At 57.4% G+C, this 22,061-nt stretch overlaps 2 protein-coding genes across 3 annotated transcripts in view; both read right to left on the minus strand.

The window, feature by feature from the left end:
• DUSP8 (dual specificity phosphatase 8) overlaps positions 1-394 on the minus strand; it is a 48,675-nt gene extending 48,281 nt beyond the window's left edge. The window contains exon 1 of one of the 2 annotated variants that reach the window (XM_030038849.1): positions 269-394. The gene's annotated coding sequence lies outside the window, so the exon portion shown is untranslated. Of the gene's footprint in view, positions 1-96; positions 218-268 lie in introns of those variants that run through there. The other variant, XM_030038850.1, reaches the window with a different exon arrangement.
• Positions 395-9,821: 9,427 nt separating this feature from the next.
• IFITM10 (interferon induced transmembrane protein 10) lies at positions 9,822-21,037 on the minus strand. Its single transcript, XM_030038566.2, is given in 4 exon segments — positions 9,822-10,707; positions 19,297-19,647; positions 19,649-19,712; positions 20,814-21,037. Coding segments are annotated over 4 exon segments (678 nt in total). The 5' UTR covers positions 20,927-21,037; the 3' UTR covers positions 9,822-10,557.
• Positions 21,038-22,061: the final 1,024 nt, after the last annotated feature.

The raw sequence follows: 22,061 nt of genomic DNA on the forward strand, positions 1-22,061 counted from the left end.
ATCCCCCCCCTTTTTTTTCCTTGCACCAGAATAATTCCAATCCCGCCTTGAAGCCCCCCCCAAGCCCTATATCTACATATACATATATACACGTACATATATAGGTATATGTCTTCGCGCTGTCCACCGGCGCTGGGCGCGATACCGGCTCCGCTCCGCACATGCGGACGCGCCGCCCCCCGCCCGTCCCTCCCGTCCCCGTCCCCCCCCCCCCCCGCGGGGCGCACAGACCCGGCGCCTATAGACATCTATAGGGGGATGCACTGACCCGGCGCGGCGGGCGCGGACGGCCGCGCCGCTCCGCGGGCTGTCCGCTGGCGCGGCCGCTGCCGGCACCGCAGGGCCCGCATGCCGCGGCGGGAGGGGGGGGACCGGGGGGGGGACGGGGTCGGAGGCGGGGACGGGGGCGGGGGGGGGGAGGGAATCGGGCCGCTCCGCGCTGCTCCGCGCCGCTCCGCGCCGCTCCGCGCGCCGCCGGGAATGCGCTGGCGATGAGGTCATGCCTCGGGAACGGGGGGGGGGGGGGGAGGAAAAAAAAGGGGGGGGAAAGCGTTGACGTCACCCGCAGCCAATCATCGCGGGCGGCGCAGGGGCAGGGTGACGTCAGCCCCGCGGGCGCGGAGCGGCGCGGAGGGAGCGGGCGCTGCTTCCCCCCCCCTCCCCTCCCCTCCCCTCCCCTCCCGGCGCGGCTGGGCGGTGCGGAGCTCCGCGGGACTTACGCGGCCCCGGCGCAGCCCCGCGCAGCGCCGCTGCCCGCCCCCCCCCCGGGGCCCGCGCTGCCCGCGCGCATCCCGGGCAGCCCCCGGCCCTGCCCGGCCGCCGGGCTGCGTGGGGTCTCCCACGCCCGGTGGTTTTGGGTGATGCCCACCCCGCGGAGAGCGCGGGCCTGACAGCAAAGGGCTTTTTTGGGGGGTGACCCTCCTGGCGCCCTTGAAGTTCCCAGGGGACACCTCCAGTGCCGCGCTGCTCGCGGCAAAAACCCCACGCTTTCGTGTATTTTTGGTTCATAGATGGTTCCCGGGCTGCCCTTCTGGCCTGATGCAGGCAGCGGCGAGGCCGGAGCTCTCCCGCAGGTAGAGCCGCCCCTCCTGCCTGCCAGTGCACCCTGCCTGCAGTCCAGGTGCCGGCTCTGCCCCCCTCAGACACCCCGTTGCCGAACTTGGAGCAACAGGGTGGCTGCCGGGATGGCCTCGCAGGACTCGCTCGCTCTGAAGCGTCCAAGCTGGGGAAGGACAGACGTAAACGCAGCGCCGTCTTGGAGGCCGACATGGCAAAGAGCGGCCTAAAAACTGGGGGTTCAGGGGGAGCCTGGCCCGCGGGTCGGCTCCTGGCTGGACGGGGTGGGCTCACCTCCATCCCGCCGCAATGGCACCAAAGAGCCGCGCGGCTGGTTTGGCTAACGCAGGAGGGGTTGTTCTCTGTCCTTGGCCCTGGCCTGGCAGCTCCAGCTTAGAGAGGGATTAGGGTTTAGCAGCTTAGGTTTTGCTGGCGCTTAGGAAATCAAGGGAACCTTCCTCCCCGCCGATATGGATGCCGGATGTTTTAAAATTAACTCTCCTCTCTCCGGACACGCAGCCGGCAGCTTGCTCAAGAAGGGTGTTGAGCTACCACAGTTACTGACGGCAAAAGCTTTCGCGGAAAGGTCATTTCTTGTAGAACACCAAAGATATAAACCCCTGGGATGCTAAAAAATCTCCCTCTCCCCATTGCATGAGCAGTGCGGAGTTCATACCCTCTCTTACAGCAGAAAATCAGCTCACCCAAAGCCATCAGCAGAGAAACTTTTGCAAAACAAGGGCTACTCTACCTAAACGCCATGGATTTCGGCCCAGTTACCATAATCGGTGGCAAGATGCTGGGGTAGTACGGGCGCTCACTCCTCAAGTGGCTCTGGAGCACTTGGTCCTGGTGGGAGTGGGAGCAGGAGCACGCCCAGCGTGGCTGGAACGAAGCTGGCGTCCTTCTTTCATTCTGCCTTTCCTGCTGGTTTTCCTGCCCAGCTCCCTCCTCGCAGCCATGCGGAGCACCCTGGCTGGGGAAAAACTGAGAAAGACTTGTCTTGTTTCAGCTTAGGACTGTTTCCTTCCCTACCCAACACCCCTTTTCAGGGGTAAAATAGAAAAAAAAGAAGGGGAAAGGAATGAGTTTGAAAAACCCCAAAGCTTCCCCGTAAAAGCTATTATCTAGGCAGAGAGCCACAAGCTCACAAAGCCTGCTGAAGGAAGAGGATTTCAACAGTTTCTTTCCAAACCCCAGTTAAAATCAGTGTTTCCAACTCTGGGCCTGGCACGCCGCTGCCAGATGAGCATCCCAGATTGGCTGTTGGGAAGATCGCTCCCTGGCCGGCCGGTGGCACCGCGCAAGGGAGGAGTGCGAGGAAGGACATGGGAGAAGGACGCTGGGCTGGCAGTAGGCAAGGGATGGGGAGGTGATGAGGAAGCAGCAGAGGATGGGGTGTCCCGAAGGACTGCCAGACACCTGCCTTGGGCTGTTCATTCCAGCAAGAGGCTGAGCTGAGCTCCTTCTTGAGCCTCCATCTCTGACAACCTCTCCTCAGCCACGCCACAGACCCCCTGGTTACATCCCTGGGTGATGGGACACGGGAGATTTGACCCATACAAAATCCGTAATGGCAGCAAACAAGAGGAGATGCTCCGGCAGGGCCAGGGACCAGTGGGACACCGGTTCTCACAGCCGGCGGGAGAGGCTCCAGCCCGTGAGCCGTGCATCTCTCCCACGCCCACTGCTTCTGCTGCAGCCAAGCGCCTGGTGGGGAGAAACCAAAACAAATGATTCACTGCTGTTAAACTGCTCCTGGGATCGCAGGGGCCGGGAGCAGGCGGCGACGGAGGCTTGCAAAACCTCACCTACCTCCCAAAGCCGGGTGCTAACCCTATTGGGATCCCAATCTCGTTCAACCTGAAATTTTGGCATTCGGGTGCAGACCTCTTGGCTATGTGGAAGAGGGCAGCCAGCCTGAGGGAGGGCAGTGCTACAAGCACACCCGGTCGGTTCTGGGTGGCTCGGGTGTGCTGAGCGGGCGAGCAGCATCCCTATTTTCCCTGGGGGAAATTAAGCAGGGAGAGCTGGGGCAATGCTGTTATGGTCAGGCAGGCAGAACAAAGCAGCCTCACGCTTTAAGCTCCCATTTACCAGATGTGAATCTATTGTCTCAGCCCTAGGGCCGGCATCCCCCCCTCCTCATCACAACCATCATGAACCCAGCAAAAATTATGCAGCAAGTTGCTTATTGCTAAAGGAAAGTGCTTTATTTCAGGTAAAGCACATAAAAAATAATTTGCCCCACTCTGTTTTTTCCTCTTTCCCAGGTTTCAGGCGCATCCAAAGATGGATTGCATCCCAGCTACGTGTTTTGAATGCGAGTTACGCTTGTACACGTAATAGTTCTTGCTAAAACGTTTTCCAGGCCCCCTAATTGCCATGGCAAGCCAAGTGCAGAAGAGTGCAGTGGAGCCTCCTGCATCCTACAGGGATTAAAATCACAACCTGATCATGAAGGAAAGTCAAACTAGGAAAAAGAAATTGCTGCCAAACCAACCTTCTTATCCATCAAAAAGGAGAGACTTTTTGCCAACCTGCAATTACTTTAAATGGACGAATAATAATTTTTAACCTTGCCTGGCGTTCGGATGCAATTCCTTGTGCCACCGGCCAAGCCAGCCTCCCGTCACCCTTGAGCTGGCAGCGCTGGCTGCGGTGCAGGGCACTGTATTCCCACCGCAGGGGGTATTGGCACCTTGAAACTGTGCTGATGGCTGAAGCCAGAGTCGACCCTTGGGCTGACATGGCTTCCCTTCTACCGAGAGTGGTTGTTTCTGCCACACGCGTGCCTGTCGCCCTCGCTGTGGTGTCCCAGAGTGGGACACACCAAGGTGCTGGAGGAAGGGGTTTGCCAGGCTCCGTATCACCCCATTTTGTAAAGAAACATATTGACTGCAGTGAACTGTGCGTCCCACCGTGGGAAGGACATCACTCTCTTCTTTGGCTCCTGCCCATGTGCTCCCTGGGAGCCAGGTCTCCAGCTTTCCTACCCCAAGGCTGGGATGGAGCCCAGCAGATTCCCAGTTAATCCCAGCACGCTGCCTTCCTTCTGCAAAGCTCAAAATGGTGTCACTCCGTTAGCGAAGAGAGCTGATGTGCTTGAGCAGGCAAAAGACACTTGCAGCATCACCAGGCAGCTGCGTTTCTCACGCAAGGGGCTGCCCCGGATCTGTCTCCATTTTCCTGATAGAAATATCTGCCCGTGCGCAGTGGCTTAGTACTTGCAGGGCACGGAGCTGCGCGTGCATGTTGCAAAAGCAGCTACTGAGCAATTAATTGCAGAAGTAGCAGGCTGGAGGGCTGCGTGCTGTGCCATTCAGCTCAGCGCATGCTGCAGAAGCATTCATTCTGCGGCTCCGACTGTGCCGCGAGGCGCTCCTGCCAAAGGGAAACAGGAAAAAAAACCCCATCATACATTGAATAAATTCCCTCTGATTCCCTCCACCCCGAACGTGTCTGAGAAAAACTGGGCAGGAGCATGGAAATGTGCCAGACGCAGGGCACGGTTGCTGAGTACCAGCACGATGGGTCAAAGTCAGGGGATGGGAGGGGCAGAGGAGCAGGACCTTTGCACTGGCATGAAGCGATCACGCTGGAGGAGCCGAGGCCGGTGGCAGCAGCTAAGCCACGCGGAGGCTTTGCAGTAACACCCCCCAGGTCCAAGAAGCGTGCCTGCTCCTTCGCCCCCGGTGCCGAGACAGCATGCCTTGTTGGCATGCATGCAGGTTTGCTCTGGGCAGCGAGGGTAGGTGAGTGGTTTTGGTGTGCCTAGAAGCCGTCTGAGGTCATATTCAGTCCTCTGAAGGCAGTGGGAGGGGGACTAGAGAGGGGACAGGGATGGGGAAGGGGAGAGGCACCAAACGGTTTTGTTTCAGTATATCCAAGTCTTAAAAAATAATCACTGCCTAGGGCTCCAGGGCAAGGCAAGGTCTTTCTTCTCCGTATGAATTGGGGATGGGAAAAACATTACCCTGGGCCAGAAGGCAGCACAGAGTGCAAGGGGCCGTTGGGTCTAGACCCTTTTTCTCTACCCCTGTGCTGGTTTTTGTTAGGCTGCTCACCAGTTGCTAGGGCTTTTTTGTTTTGTGTTTTGCTTCAATCATTTTCACTGATGAGAGCATCTGCTGCCATCTGTGCCTCCCCCTCCTCCCCCCAGCAGGGCTGTGCACCGCCACGATCTGCCTGCAAAGCCGGGTGCTCTTCCCTGTCCAACCTGCCGCACATATCCTGCACAGGCCTGCCAGCGTCCAGGGATGGAGAGGAGGGAAGAGGCAGCTCCGTCGGCACCCTGCTCTTCCCCCTGTATCCGCCAGCTGTATCTGGGCACTGCTGCAATTGCACCGGTCGCAGGACACCTGTGGTACCAAGGTCCCAAGCAAGCTCCGGACCTGGTGGCACTAAGCAAGGCTGAAGTTCCTCCTCTGAGAAGCCAGCAACCGATGAGAGAGTGTCGGAGGTGAAAACATAGAGGTGAAGGGACTTTGGTGAGATCACCCAGGACATCAGCACATGGCTGCGAAGAGAGGCCAGAGCTGCCACTTGCTTCCCACGGAGCACCTGGGAAGCAGGGTTATGATGCTACAGCTCAGTGTTGGACTTTGCTGCCGGCTTACACACCTCGCAAAAGAATAGAGGTTGCCATTTGCGTCTCTCTCTGACTGTTAATTTGGGTATCCAGGCCGAGGCCTGCTCCAGCCCTGACTCACCGTGCTTTGCCTGCACGCCTGGCAGCTCACCCTCGGCGTGGGAACCGGCGGATGCTGGTGTGGGGCTGGAAGGTCATAACCTGAATTAGCTCCAGCTCGCCATGTTTATTACCGCCAGCCCCTAGACGTAGGAGAGCTGTGGGGTCGTGTTTACTGACCAAACCCAAACCAGTTCACCCCAGCCGGGATTCGATGTGCCATTGTCTGCAAACTGGCTGGGCGGCATTTGCACAGGGGTGGCATCACTGAGCCCTGCGTGGCAGCCAAGGCAGAGCCCCGGGTGAGTGGGGAGGCTTGCGTATCCGCGGCGGACCCCCGACACCCGCCCCTGGCACTGCTCGGCCCCCAGCCACGTCTCCCTGCCAGCGTCGGGGGTAAATGTGTAACGGCGCCCGGGTTCTCGCGTGTGACGCACGCGTCCCGGCTGGCACGAAGGGGTACATCCCTGTGGGGGCCTGGGGCTGTCGCCTCCCCTCCACCCGCTCCTGGCTGGTTTTCGGGTGCAGGAGCTGCCCTCATCCCACATCTGCTTCTTGTACAAGCCAAGCGCTTGCCCTGCCTTGGGGCTCGCATCTCCCCGGCGGTGGGGCGTGGGCGGGGGGGGGGGAGTCCCGGCTGCTCGGGATGAGCAGAGATGGATCCCTACTGCCTGCGAGGGGCAAAGGGCCCGAAGCCTCCCGGCCCACCCAGAGGCCGCGGAGATGGGCGGCGAGCTGCGGTGGCGCGGTGTAAGGTCGCCCTCTGCCTGCCTCCTGCCGCACGGCTCCTCGCTCGGCTCCGGCATCCCGCTCCCTTCCTCCGTGACCTCCTCCTAGGTGCTGCGGCTGCCGCCAGGGTCGTGTGTCGTCGTCCCCCCCCCCCCCCCCCCCCCCCCGAAGCCTTTTCATCGTCGGGCTGAACGAGCCCCGTTCCCGCAGCACCTCCTCCCCGGGCAAGCGTGCCTTTCCCCGCCCTCACCCCAAACACCTTCCACGTACCGGGGGCACAAACCCAGCAGCAGTATTTTAAGCACAATCTCACAATATCGACTAAAAGGGAACGGCCACCCACCCCCTTCCCCATTTCTTCCCTCAAGCTAAAGAAAAAAGCAAAAAGAAATCCTCATCAAGCTGTCAAGCTCAGTTTCCTGAAGGAATACAATTAAATCTCTATATGGCAACGCGACCGTCAGTTCTTCTCCGTCTCAAAAGATGCTTCTCAAGCAGCATTCAGCTGTTTCGCTCTTCTACCCCCTCCTCTCAGTTTTCCTTCCCTCTGCTGAGTGCAACAGAGGCTGCAGCTTCACAGCCAAAAAAAGGTGCGATTTGGAGAGTGCAGCGCGACGCTGTGAGTGGCAGAAGTGAAAAGGCAGAGAAGCAACCCTTGAAAGCCTGCCTTCTGCTGCATCGGGTGTCAGCCTTGGCAAAACCTGAACTTCCAGAATTTTCTTGCAAAACCAAAAAAAACCCCAACAAACAATTAGAGGACCTGTCGGATTTGGCTGCTGCTTTTCTTTCCCTTGTTCCCTCAAAATGAAAAAAAGTTCTTTCTTTTGCTTAACAGCATAGTCGATGCACTCTGGGATGTACCTGCCTGCCAGTATATGGGGATGCAGTTTTGCAATCTCAGTTTGGAGTTCCCCGACGCTGACAAGATGAAATGAATGCTAAGTACCTTGATGCCACTGCGCTTGGAAGACCTCTGCATGAATAAATGAGTTTTTTTCCTAAGCAAGCCTGGAAATCTATGTCTCCCGCTCATTTTCCCCATTTAGGGAGTGCTTTCCTACTGCTGTGAGTTTGGAGGGGCTCCATTAAAATGAAGGGGGGGCACTACAAGAGAGGAGAGGAGTGCTGCTCCCAGCCCAGAGGCTCCCAGATCCCAGGGCTGTCATGGAGCTGAGCACCTGCGTGGGGTTGATCATCCCTTCCTCCAGCCACGGTGTCACTGCACCCTACTCCGCTACCCTGTTCTTGTCCGAGGCAGGTCTGGGTGGACCTCCGACCTGCTGCAGCACAGCGATTTCAGCATTCACACCTCCTACAACCTGGGCAACAAATAATAAATATGATGGTTCCTAATAATACCCCACCCTCTCCATCCCTGATGGTTTATGCATGCAAAAATGCTGCAGAGTCAGTTCACTATTCCCCCCGGTTCATTAAACCAGCATCTATTTTCCTGCAGATAAGACAATCCGTCAGGGGAAGGGATGATGGTAACTCATTTGTCACACTTGTTAAATGTAGGAAAGGCTGGCTTTGGGTCACTTCCAATTTTATGTCAGCTCTGCCTTTATCTGAGCAGCCCGATGCCTGCACGCCAAGCAGGGCGGCTCTCTCCTGCGTGGCATGGGAGATGGGGACGGTGGCACCGTCCCCGCAAGATTTTGCAGAGTTGGGGGGGGTGTGTCCAAGTGCAAAAGCAGTTCCAGTAAGGCTTCAATGAGTCCCAATGAGTTATTGCAAGAGGTGCCAGGCACGTTGGTCCCACAGTGACCTAAATCTGCGGCTTCAAGCCCCTGGCACTGCAAGCAGTGTCACCCTGCATGAACTATCCCCTGAGCCCATCCTGCCGGGCTTGTGTTTGGGCTGCAAAGCTTGAGAGGTACGATGGGTACCCAGATGATGAAGGATATTGAGCCAAAACCTTGAGAACAGCCAATATGAGCTCAGTGCAGGTACATGGAGAGGGAAAAGGTGATGTAACCTCACCTCTGCGCTCCTCCTAACCCTAGGAGGATTTTGGGGTGACTACTCCAGGTCATGTCTAAACTAGCACCATCCCAGCAGGCTTTAATTTGCTCCTATTATCAGGGTGGCTGCAATGTGAGTCATTTTGTCTGCACCTTCTTTGGAGGCATTGCCATCGTGACGGGCCACCTCCTTCCTCTGCCAGGGACAAAGGCTGGATACAGCCCCTAGATATGTTAGGATAGAAATGCCAATGGCTATGACTCCCCAGATCTTGCTTCAGGGAAGGGAGCAAGAAGTAACCAAGAGAGGTTGGGAAGAGTCTTGACCTCTGGATGAGTGATCATAGAGCAGTTCGTGGCCGAGACACTTCCCAGGGTACCATGTACTGCACTGCTAGTGGAAACTTCAGTGCAAACAGACCCTTGATCTAATCTGGTGGGGAAATGCCCTCCAGCTAGTCGGGACCAGGTAGGATTACAGGGCCTTCTGCCTGTAGCTTCCCCATAAATGAAGCCCAGGTGGGGGTGAAGGCGTGGGGACCTGGGCAGGAAGGAGGTGACATCTCATGAGGCTTTCAGGGAAGCATCCTCATGGTCTGTCCCCATGGCTCATTACGGCACAGCCCTCACTGAGCACAGCCCAGAGAGAGCACATTGATTTAACCACGCACTCAGCAGTGTCCCATGACAGCCTGTCTGCATTCCCCATCTCTTGCTGCACCTTCCCTTTCGTGGTGGACGCTGTTGCCTCCTCCTGGCTCCACAGCTGGTCTGCAGCGACCAGTCTCCCTTGGCACGAGGTCATCTTACAGCTGGAAAAAGATGAGGCAGCTGTGGCATGCGAGATGAGATGAAGGGTCAGAGGGACTGAAAAGCTGTATTTTAGTCCTGGTCTTGCCATTCATTGGTGGTGTTTTCAAGTCAGGGTGTGTTGATTTGCAGCACCGCAGGCAGCTGCAGGCAGCTATTGGGAAGGGCTCTGAGCTCCTGCCTCATTCAGCAGCAAACGCACGGTGTCTCCGAAATCTGGCTCTCAGTAACGACCCTGGGAAGTGCAGCGGTAGCAGCAGGTTCAGACTGCGGCGATTTATTTCTGTCTTCAACATTGGTCCTAGGAGGGGAGGGGGGACCTGCCCACTCGGCTGCCTTTGCGTGCTTCCCATTGATCGACCATCACAGGAGTCACTGAGGCCTCTGCTCTTAAATCTGGATCTGCGCCCTCCTTCATGGCTGCATGCTGCCCCGACCTGCAGCAGCATCCCTCACTACTGATTTAAATCTCTCCCAAGCAGCCGCTGGTGACATGAGCATTTTCTCTTGCCAGCCCGTAGGGACCAGGAGCCCAGCCCTCCTAAGGAAGGAATTAACCCAGCAGCATCTGATATCAGAGGTATCTTTTATTGACTGTTTACAGAAATACAGTAGCACTCGGTTTAGGGGGCTTGGGTGAGTTCTCCAGAAGGTGCCTTCCCTCTCAGCATTGCCAGGAGATCCCGAGGAGAAACCTGCTCTTTAATGCTTTGGGGTTTCTCTGGAGGCTTTGGGGCTCCCTAGCGTGAACTTCCTAACACCCTCAGCTCTCCAGGGGTTGGGAGTTGTTTGAACCAGTGGATGAAATTCAAGAGAGGAAAAGAAAAAGAAACCCCCATACATCGGGGGGTGGTGGGGTGGTCTGAACACACCTGATATGTTGTGAGCCAGCCCTGCTGTGGTCCCCATCCGTCACGGCACGTGCCTTCCACTCGGCAGGACCCCACTGCTCCCCAGAGCTCAGCTGTCTGCTGCTAGGCGTGTGTCGCTCTGGGCTTTGCACGCTCTTGCACATGGGTTATTGGCCAGAAAATAAATATTTCTTGTTCTGTTTTTCTCCTTGTGCATGTATAAGAGTGAGAGCCTTTCCTACAGCAGTTCACATACTGTTTGGGGGCAGGAAGGGTATGCTCAGCTGGGCTGATAAACTAATTTAATTTTTTATGTATGTATTTAACTGGCTTTTTTTTTTTGCAATCAAGGTGTAGGTTTTTTTTTTTTTTTTGCGTCCTTGCTACAAGAAACGACTGCAGACACTTCTGGCATAGAGGCATTTTGGCGGCGGCTGCTGCTGTTGGCCTCACTCTAGTAGTCAGTGAGGGGGTATCGCAGGAAGATGAAGATAAGGATAATACAGAAGGTGGCAAGGGCTGAGCTGGTGATGTTAAAAAGCCGGGCTGTCTTGGCATCTTCAACTGCTCCATTTAAGTCATTGAGGAGTTTCTTATCCCGGACCTGAGACCCAAAAAAATAATTAAATAAAATAACTGGGAGATGTATAAAAGATATAACTTGTTTCAAGCAACACCCACAAAACCCAATGCACTTGTAGGGTACCTGTACAGTGGATGAGGGCTGGGCTGTGCCTCTTTGCATTTGAATGCTTGGGGTGCCATAAAACACCCTGAGGTGAGGTTTGCACCCCAGCTCTGCAATGGGTTGAGCTTGTGAAGCCAAGCCCTGTAATACCTGTAGGCTGGAAGCCCCTGGGAGCAGAGAAGACCTGGAAGAGTGATCCGTTGCTGTAACCAACCAGGCAAACCAGGTCCCTGTGGCCTCTGGAGTGGGGCAGTGTCATTCTGAGCCAAAGGGTGCACAAGGGAACTAAGGTGCCATTGTGCATCCCGTGCCCGTGGGCACTAAAGCATCCTTCCCACTATGTCAAAGCCCCCTGGCCCTGCAGCACTGGGCTTTGGCTCACCCGTCCCACAAACAAGAAGGCTGGCTGTGGTTTTGGTGTGCGTCCCCATGCCTCTGTCTGCGTTGAGGGGCTGAGCGGGTGAAACCTGGCACGGCATCCTACTGCAGCTCCGGGGCTGCGCACGAGCCTCCAGCATATTAAGCAGTCCTGGGTTAATGAGTTCCTTTTGCAGGTCTTATGCGGCTCGTGTAGCATCTCTGCCACTGGCAGTTTTCAATCCTGACAGCGTGGTCTGCTCTCTTCATTATCCTGCGGGCTGGGACTTTCACGGGCTTGCTTTGGGACAGCTCTACAGTGGGTAAGGATTGTGCATGTCCGTGTCACTGGCATGTCCCCCCCTCCTCCAGGCTGCCAGGCAGCGATGGCACCAGCAGGCAGCGGATGCACAGTTACGCAGCGGATGGCACCGCAAAGCAGCGATGCCACTAGCAGGCAGCGGTGGCATTACCAGCAGCGGATGGCACTGCCAGGTAGCAGATGGCACAGCCAGGCAGTGCATGGCACTGCGAGGCAGTGATGGCATTGCAAGGCAGCAGATGGCACAGCCAGGCAGCGATGCCGCTAGCAGGCCGGCATGGCACTACGAGGCAGCGGATGGCACAGCCAGGCAGTGCATGGCACTACCAGAAAACAGATGGCATCGCCAGGCAGGTGATACCACTAGCGGGCAGTAATAGCACTGCCAGGCAGCAATGGCATCATCAGGCAGCAGATGGCACAGGCAGGCAGGTGATGGCATTGCCCGGCAGCAGCAGCTCCGCAGTTTGAGCCCAGGGTGTGTCCCTGTCCCTTCAGCCGGCACTCAGCAGACCCAGGCATCTGGAACCACGAGTATATGGGATGAAAGGACCAGGAGAATTTACCCCTCTTCCCTTTCCCGTATCCGAGCGGGGTACCCAGAGGCTGGCACGGCATGGCAGCGCCTGCTTGGCTGCCCGCTTTGGGGCTGGCGGCTTGCAGGCCGCGGGGCCGTGTGTCCTTCGCAGCCTGCCTTCGCTGCCGGCGGCGGGAGCCCTGCCAGGGCACTGCCGGCTCAACGCTAGATGTCGGTGGCAGGCTGCGAGAACCAGCCCCAGAGTCCTACCTAGAAATGTTAATAAGGCTTTCATCGACCAGGAGCTTTCTGAAAAGACTCTGCGATGGATTCAGACCACGTCTTAGTGACTTTTTCTCTCTCCCTCCTGCAGTGCTTACGCATGGGGCTGTCCTGAAAGTCTTCTGCGACTTGCTCATATGGGGAAGGGTTGCTGGATCCCTCGTTTCCACTGAGCCACGCTGGTTCACGGGGCCTCCAAAACCACATCTCAGGCCCTCAAGCAATGTCCCCTCCTCCATCACACCAGTGAGGACCTCTCTGCACAAGCACCCCCTGCTCTTCATTAATCCTGGACCGTGCCTAGGGAGGCTGCTGCTGGCATGAGGCCCACGGGAGCCAGCACCGGCAGGCACATAGGCAAGAATGAGAGCTGTTTTCCTCCTCGTATTAAATCGTGCCATGCCATGTCCTCAGCCTCTGTTGTGCCCCACTCCTGGGAGCCTGCAGCTGGAGCTGGGGCCATCCACCCATCACCTCGCTGCTGAGCCCTCGGCAGCTACAGGGCATCCTTCTGGGAGCGGGGACAGGGGACAGTCACAAATCGCGCATGGCTCTCTGGCGTGCTTGGCTGGTGCTCCCAGCAGCGGAGATGACATCTGGGAAGGCAGCAAGCTGGCAGCCTGGGAATCTGCACGCCTTTTTGTGTCAGCAGCATGTCCGGGATGACTCACCTTTGAAATTATTTGGCAAGTTTAGCATCATCCCCAAAACCCCTGGGTGCAGCAGCAGCCGGCACCTCCTCACCCACTGGTGAGAAGCTGGGAGGTCCCTGCAGCCAGAGCCCCAGGGGCGCTGCATTCAAGCCAGAAATACCACTCGCTGCTCTGGGTAGGGTCTTTGAAGCTCTCATGCGAGGCAAACCCTGTGTAGAGCAAATGCCTTTTGCCCCTTCCTCCACTGTAACCCAGCAGCGGCTGGGAGAGGTTGCTCTCTGCCGCAGGCAAGCCGGTGTTTGCCATAAGGGTTTGCCAGGCAGACAGTGGTTTCTCCAGCAGACCGGCGTGGCCGGCACACCAAGCTCTGCAACCCTCCCACAGCTGAGCTGCTTGCTTTGCCTTTGCGGGGCCAGTTCCTCTTGGCCCCAGGACCTCTCTCCCACTCCTCGCCTCCTGCTCCTCCTGTCCCCCGGGCACCCTGCCACCCTTATTTCTGTGCCCAGCCCTCTCCCAGTGCTCCCAGCAGCCTCTCCCACCTGACACCAGCTCACACTCATGACTGGTGCTTCACCTCTTTCCCACGGCATACTTCAGCAGCCCCTGTCCTTGACTTCCCCATGGCTCTCCCTTTGGCCCTGCTCCAGTCCTGCCGCTGCTGAGCATCTCTAGTGAGGGGCACCCAGGGCCGCCCTCTCCCCAGTGCCACCAGTTCCTCCCAGTTCCTTTTTTTGTCCTTCCCATCTCTTCTCCTTCCTGCTGTTTGGGCCCAAACCATGGTACGACAGCCACCTTTGACTCCTGCCAAAGGGGCACCCAGCTGCCTCCTCTCCCTGCCCCTCTGGACAGTTCCACCCCCCATCTCCCGCCAACCCCTGTGGCACACGGAGCTCTGCCTGCATCCCCTGTCTCTGGCAGTCCCCTGCCCTTTCCCTTCCCTAGTGCTCCCCCAGCTCTCTTCTGGCTGCTCTGGCCTTGGTCACCTAGATCCCTCATCCTCGACAAGTCCTTGGTCCCCTTTCTCTCCTCCCTTATTATTTCCCCATACACTCTATGGCTTCAGCAGTCACCCTCATGCAAATCATCCTTTATTGTCCATTATAATTTATATTGCAACAGAGCCTCTAAGAGCCAGACAAGTGCCAGGGCCCCTGTGGCACGCAAGTGCAATGAAAAGGAGTTTCTCCTTCCAAACCACTCGCAGCCCTGGCCTCCTGCATCTCTCCAGGGCGGCCTTGCCTCCTCCTGCCTGGCCTTGCACCCCCAGATGCTTCCAGATGTCTCCCTTTAATGTCCTGCTGCGGCATCTGAGCCAGGCTCTGGAGGAGGAGCTCTCCTGGAGAGCAGATAAGTGTTTCAGCTCCTTCCCCGCTTTCACCTTAAGGAGATGCCGGTGTCTTTCTCATAGCCCAGCCTCAGCTTTTCCTATTTTCATGCTCCTGTAGCCACCACCACCATAATGTGCTGGCAGCTGATGCATGAGCTTCTGGGAGCCCTGGAAGATGCTTCCTTCCACAGCCGAAGAGGTGAAACACGGTGAGGGACAGGTCCCCAAGGTCACAAGGCTGAACTCCACCCAGACCCAGGTGTAGTGTTTCCTTAGCCACAGACTCTTTTCTCATCGTCATTTTGACCCTTCTCACCTTGCCTAAAATTAGATGGGATTTTTGGCCCTGCTTTGCACTGAGATGACTGGTGTGTAAGGATAATTACATCTGCTGACTGTGGGGTTTCCCCAGGCACTCCAAAGCACTGTGTGGTGGCCCCTTGGGAGATCCCGCCCTGGACAAGGCAGAGCTCACCTCTGGTCCATCTTGGCAACTTATATGGTTCCTTTCCTCTTCCATGCCTGGCCTTCCATGAAAGACAGCCCGCTTTTGTGCTTTAATGTGCCACCTGTCACCTCCCTGCTGCTCACCGTGTCCTCCACCATCTCCATCTCACCTTGTCCTCCAACATCTCCAGCATGTGGGTGCCCAAGGGCTCTTTCTCTCCTCCCTCTGACCACTGTCCCATGCCCTTCCTCCCCTTGGGGTTTTGCCTTCAGCTTCCTCTCCAAGCTCTCCCCTTGACTCCTACCACCCTGCTCCTTCCCAGTCCCTTCCCCAGCAGCCACCTCCCCTCTCCCTGCTCATTTCTGGGAGCAGGGAACTTGCTGCGTGAGTACGAAGTGCTGCCTCAGCTTGCAGGAGGAGACGAATGGTTTATTGATAACGAGCCTAATGAGGCTGTATTTAAGGCAGCCCGGCTTTTAGCATGCAGCCCACAGCTGGTTGTCTGTAAACCCATTTCTGTGCAGAGCTCTGCATCCCTACACATAAGGAGCTCTGGATGGGGTCCTTGGATTTATTTGCTCTGTGAGTTGGTCAAGAGCTCTCCAGCCCACGTACCCCCACCACATTGGCACTGGTGTCACGGGGCTTTTGCCCCTGTGTTTCACCCACCTCCAGAAACCGTTGCTCCTCCCAAAAAACAGGCTGAGAGCCTGCCTGAGAGGTTGGGTGCCGCAGCCTCTCTGGTTCTCAGGGTTAATAAATAGCGATGAATTTGTGCTGGTCTGCTTCCACTTGAAGCAGGGAAGATCAACAAGTGGTGAGAGGGGAAGGCAAACAGCCGTGCCCGGAGCTGTGTGCTAAGGGCCGGGCAGAGAGCGGGCAGGAGAGCTCAGGTCTCCTGCGGTGCTATCACACCGCATATTTTGGTGGCCTTGAGGGGCAAGAAAACTCTGCAAGCAACCCTGCGGGCTGCTGCTGGAGCTTAAAAAGCCAGCAGGGCTTCTTGCCATTTTCGTCTCTGTACAGCCACAACGAGGCATCCGTGCCGCGGCTTGTCTCACATCCCAGCTCCTCTGATCTACCCCCTCACGGCATAATGGGTACTGAGAAGGACTTGGCTCGCCCTGGCAGTCTCCGGAGACAGACCTCCTAACGACTGAAGCGAGATCTCCTGCCACCAGGCACTGATGTATCATTCATTACTGCTTGGAGCTGGGAAAGAGGGAGGGAGGGAGCTGCCGAATATCAGGCCACGGCATTTGCTCCTGATCAAAACCAACTGAATCCAAAGCGTTGCTGTTGGAGCAATCCTTGCATCTGTGCTGGTCTGGGGTTAAGGTTACTTTAGGGTTTCTAGCTTCCCCGGTCCTGCTGTTTATCTCTTCTTCCCCAGCACCAACACACACTTACAGGTACATGTGAGTGCCTTGCTTGCGCTCTGGGAGGCTGACCTTGAGAAGCCTGAGATGCTAGAAATAACCCCCTAAGGGATACATGAGCCCGTGTGACTCCATTGCAGCCCAGCAAGCTGTGTCTGCCGAGGACCTGGCCCGCTACGGGTGTAAATAAAGATGAGGCGTGCCATCGCACTCTTATTCAGAGCCCTTGGCTAGGATGTCCGTCACACAGAGTACTTGGCTTGGATGTCACGGTCTCCGGCCTCACCTGACTTCATGTCTTTCTTTGAATAAGAGCATAAATTCTTTGGGGCTGGGGTGTTTTTTTGGCATTTTTTAGTAAATGGTGGTCACCATGAAATAACATTTCCCTGCAGAAAGAAATCTAGAAGGCTGTAGCTCATGTGCAAAAGGCCAGGCAGACATGGAGGTAGTTTTCCCAGCTGTGGCTGAAACCAATAAAAGTGGGCATGGGGAAGGAGACAGCTTTATGGTAATATTCAAGTGTACCTAAGCATACATCTGGCTTCCAGTGTGGGCATTATGCTGCTGAATCCAGTGGAAATACTAGGGTGAGCTAAGATATATAATGAAACATCTCATGGACTTGGGGCACGAAGGAGCTACAGCTTTATTAACAGTATGAATCTGGCAAAAGCAGATTACATTTATGGCAGGGTATTGAAAATGCTATTTCTGATAATGAAAACGATGATTTCTGAGGTTGCTAGATGTTTCAGTTATTTAAAGGAAATGTAAAAACTGTAACCCAGGAACTGTTTAATGCCGTCAGTGTGCTGATGGCCCTTCAGCCAGGAAACCTGTGCTCCACTGGCCGAGGGCTCTGCCATCAGAGGTCCCAGAAGGGGCTCAGGGAGGGGAAGATGTTGCTCCCCTCCTCTCCCTCCCACAGCACCTTACTCAGTCTCTGCAGAGCACGGATGTCCTAGAAAGGCTGGGATTTAAGTATCTCCTGCTCAATTGTCCTTACATTTAATTGCAGAGGAACAAGAGAATTCTGTTTAAAGGGGCATCTGTCCTCAGGGCATTTCTTGCTTCTGCTTTCTCTGAACTTCTGGGAAAAACCTTATTGACTGTAAAAGAAATGAAAATAACAGGCTTCTGGAGAAATAAGCCTAACATCTGGCCTGGCTGGGATGTTGTGAAGGTCTCTGCGGTAGCTGCGAGTGAGGAAGGATCCCGTCTTTCTTAACGTCCCCGTGGTCTTCCCCAGGACAGACCTTCTGCTACTTCCCCAGCATCCCCATTGCTTCCCACCACCCATCCCAGCAGCAGCCTGCAAGGGCACTCGCCATCCCTTCAGCCACTTGCTAGCTCTGTCCTGTGCCTCTGAGAGACAGTTTGTTTCTATTTTCCCCTGCCACAGCGTCACAGACACCGGGGAGCTCCAAGACCAGAGCAGGGTTATTTCTACCCCCTCCATGTCTGTTTGGGTACCACCATTACATCCGATCAGCTACCGCCTCCGCAGTCCAAAAGCCAAGGCTGGTTTTTGCCAGCCATCTTCTATTTTCCTTTCCCTGATTTGGAGCAAATTTGCCCTTGTTACTTCTGGGCTTTGCCCTTCCTTCCACCTCATGTCAAGGATAGTGAAGGTCCAGCCTTTAAAAACCTTGTAGATGGCAGACCCTACTCCATCCTGTCCCCTGGGGATGGGTCTGCCTGGTCCTCAGGCTGTCCTGCCCACTGCTGGCTGCAGAGGGACCACATCCACCCAGCAACCCACTGTAGCTACCATTGTGTCCCGGTGACGTGACACCCTTTCTTAGCCCGCTGTAACCATGCCTCTTGCGCAGGAAAGACACTGATCATTAAAGGCAAACTCAGACAAGCAAAGACATAAAAAATAAGGAGGAAGCCAGTTTCTTCCCTCGCTGGCTAAAAGAGTGGGGGGTGTTAAGGGACTCCCTCCCCCCACTCGTGTTAGCCTGCTGCTGCCTGGCTTCTGCTGCCTGGCTTTGCCCTTGGGGCAGTCCCGCTTGTAGTGATGCTCAGCCCCAGCACGATTTAAGCTATTAAGTGCCTTGCCCAGGCAGCAACGAAGCCTGCTGCACGGGTGGTGGATGGGTGCTCACCTCCCGTCTCGGGGAAGGGGAAACTGAGGCAGACACCATGGTGCCAGTGCTGGGCGAGCCCAGGGCACAGGTCTGCGCACTCGTCCCTGAGCCTTTCTGCCAGACACCCTGATGGGCACAGGAGCAGCCTCCTTGCAGTGCTGGGCACTCGCAGTCCAGCTCACGGGAGTTGGATGGGGTTAATTGATTTGTTTCTGTGACGAAGCCCATCTGCGCCCTGGCCTTCCTCTAAATGTTGCCTGCCAAAACAAATCAGCTAGCTCCTCTCCGGGGCCACCCAGCCGCCCCGGGCTCTCTGCACATCCATTCAGTTAGTTTTGCATCTGGCGGGCAGGGAAGGGGAGGGCAGACCAGGCCCATCTCTCCCAGCCTTGCCAGGCTGCTCCCCCCTGCAGCTACCAGGAGTAACCTGGTCCCATCCCCATCATGGGCTGTGCTCCACACCATCGCCCTCTCCACCAACACGGCTCTATTTCCCCCCTAGCCCCGACACTGTGCGAAGCCCCCCGCACTCTCTTCCACCTCCTCGGCTGCCCGGGGCTCGTTCCCACAGTGCTGGCTGGACTCCAGGACTTGCCTTGGGATTTATAGGGCTTGGGGCAGCGGGGGTGGGAGCTGGCCACCAGCTCTAGTGTTTTAATTAGGGAGAGGGCAAGAAGGAAACAGGCAGGATCGCCCTGCACCTTGGCAGCCTCTCCCACACTGCAACTTGCCAGGTGTCGGCTGATCCAGGCCGGTTGCTTCTTACTGCTTCTGCCCAACCACCCGACGCTGCTGTATCCTACCCTGACGATCTCTAACCGATAGGATCCCGAAGAAGGGGCAGAGGGCTGGGGTGCCTGAGGGCGCAGCATGAGCCAAGCCAGCTCCGTGTTGCCTGCCCATCTGCCCATCACCCTGCCGCCGCGGTACAGCGGAGGCTCCGAGGGTACCGGAGCAAGTGAAAGCACCTCCTCCCCACCCGAAGCAACATCCAAATCACACCTCGGCTCTCCCCATCGCCAGAGGCTACAACCTCTCATTTGGGTGGCAAAGATGTGATTTACCCTAAATATTCCCCCCCTCTCTGGTCACCCCTTACCCCGTGCCTTGCGCTCAGTACTCACTTTCAATGAATAGGCCAAGGCGATGAAGCCGAGGCAGCAGAAGTTGAGGTATACAAAGTTGAAGATGGACCAGAGATAGTAGTCGTTCACCTCGGTGGTGTCGGGGTAAATTTCGATGACGGTGGTGGGGTTGGTCATTGTCTTCTTCTCTACCGAGTGCTTGCACGGGACCGCTGGCCGCAGGCTGTCCCCTTTGCAGCTCTTGCTCTCCATGAGATAAACGGCAGAAGAGGGAGACAGGACGGGCGAAGCTTGCCGGAGAGCCGGGGGCTTGGCGATGCAGGTGAAGCAGCCCTGAGGGGGTCCCTGGGGGGGTCTCGGGGTCCAGGCCACCCCCTCAAAGGGGCACGGTAGGCCCAGGGGGGGGGTCCTGTGTCCTCTCCGTGGTGGCTGCCGCGGCGTCACCGCGCTCTGCCCTGGCAAAGCAAAAGGCCCCCTGTGAAAAATGGGGGTGAGGGGATGGAGAGGCCGGGGAGGGGGGGCTGGAGAAGAAAAAGGCGGGGGAAGGAGCCAAAAAGGAGAGACGTGGAGGGAAGGCAGGAGAGAGAGAGGGACCGGGAGACAGAGGAGAGAGCGGGGAGAGGAGTGAGGGAGTGGGCAGAGGAGAGAGGGAGGGGAGGAGGGCAGGCAGGAGGGGGAGGAGGAGGGAGAACCGCTACACCCGGGGACCACGAAGCCGCCGCCTCGGCGCGGAGCTGCCGCCGGCTCCGGCCCCGCGGCGGGGGGCAGAGGAGCGGGCAGCAGCGGGCAGCAGCGGGCAGCAGCGGGCAGCATCCCTCCCCCTCTTCCTCGTCCCCCCCCCCCCCGCTGCCCGCTGTCCTGCGTGACCCGCGCCCGAGGCACGAGTGGGGAAATAAATACAAAAAAAAAAAAAAAAAAGAAGGAAACAAATAAAAGCAGAATGAAACACTTGGGAGGAGCCGGGGGGGGGCTCCGGGGGAGTTGCCAGCCAGCCGCGCTGCATTCCCCGCCCCCCCCCCCCGCAGCTCTCCCCGCCCGCCTGTCGGTCTGTCTGTCTGTCTGTCTGTCGGGGCCTTCTGCTTTCTGTCCCATGCCGGGATGGGAGCGGGTCGCTCGGCTGCGGGGCGGCGGGCGGAGCGGGTCTCCCGGTGCGGCAGAGCAGCCCAGCCCCTCGTCCTCCCTCCCTCCCTCCTGGGGGTTTTATTTTTTTGGGTTGGTTTTGGTTTTTTTTTTTTGGGTTTTTTTTTTTTTTTTGGCTGAGTCCTTGTCTCTGCGGGATTCCAGATGGGATTGCATTTCCCGATTCCTTCCACCTGCCAGCAAGTTACCCCCCCCCCCCCCCCCCCGTTTGGGGGGGAGAATATCGTGGCCGGAGAGGAGGAGGAGGAGGAGGAGGGGCAAGAGGGGATGAAGACAGGGGATGGCGAAGGGGATGTGGGAAGAGGTTCCCCCCTACCCCAGCTTTGCAAATAGAGGAGACTAGTCCACCTCTGGCTGCCCGTCCGTCCGTCCATCCGTCTCCTCCGAAGGCATTAGGAGGAGCGAGGGATACTCACAAGGAGGGATGCGGGGAGTCGCTGCATATCCGGCTCAGCACTGCCTCCGGCTCGGCTTCCTCGGCGCTGGAGTTGCGGGAGGAGGGGAGGGCAAGGGGGGGGGGAGCACCCATGGGCTAGGGGTGGGCAAGGGGGGAGTTAGGGGATCGGAAAGTCAACCTGCAGTCCCCCCCCCTCCGAACAGGAATGCTCCTCCGTGTCTCAGCCCTTCTCCTCGTGTCCCCCCCCCCGGGGACGTCACCTCCTGCTTGGAGCATCCTGGTAGCACCCCGCTGGAGAAGGGCATCTCCTGGGCCCTGGCCGAGCGGCTTCCCCAGCCATCCGGAGGGGATGCTCGGCCCGACTCTCTCCAGCATCACCCAGAGAGACCTTGGCAGCGGGGACTCGCTGCAGCCTGGGTTGTGGGTTCCCTCCCACGGGCCTGGGCGAAAACCTAAAGCGAGTGTGGCGGGGGTGTGTGGGGACGATTGGGACTGCGTGGCAAGGGGAGGTGGCGGCGATGCAGCGCCGTGGGGAAAAAAAGTGCTCCGGTCGTGGGGGATGAATGGAAAGGGGATAAATCCTGCATGCGGGGTGATAAATCCTGCCGGCACTGAGCAAATCCCAGTGCGGGCAGGGGCGGGAGCACCCCGGCAGCAGGATGCAGGGCATGTAGCTGCTTTACAGGAGGGAGGTGGCGATGTCACGAACGATGGACAAGCCTGGGAGGACTTGGCTGTGCCCGGGCTTGGCACAGGATCAGGGAAATGCTTGCTGCCTCCTGTTGCCAACTGCCCTGGGAGCTGCGTGGAAACCCAATTTTGGGGTGCTGCAGTAGCACCCCCCCCCAGGGACGCGATGATGGAGAGCAGCTGGTGCCGCGCAGGGACAGCTTGCAGGTCATTCGGGAGGATGCAGCTGTGGCATGGGGAGGGTGAGGACATGAGGATATGCCGTGTCACCCCGCAGTGGCAGAGCCCAGCCCGGCGCAGGTGGCTTTGAGGCAGCAGCCAGTTTGGCTGGGGCGATGGGGAAGGGGAGCAGAGAAATCCCAGAGTACTGGAAACAGGCTGGGTAAAACAAAAGTTTGTGCAAGCAGTACCTGCAACGGAAGGGAAATCCTCTGGAAATGCCTTAAGCCTACCCACAAAGTGCTGAGCTAAGAAATAAGGATGGTAATTCACTCGACCGTTCACAGGCAGGTTTGGCTCCTGTGTAGGGGCACCCACCCCGTGTTCATCCCTGTGGGTCGGTGTGATGCGAGGGGAC

Source organism: Aquila chrysaetos, chromosome 16, assembly GCF_900496995.4.
Source record: "Aquila chrysaetos chrysaetos chromosome 16, bAquChr1.4, whole genome shotgun sequence".
NCBI classification, from domain to species: Eukaryota; Metazoa; Chordata; class Aves; order Accipitriformes; family Accipitridae; genus Aquila; species Aquila chrysaetos.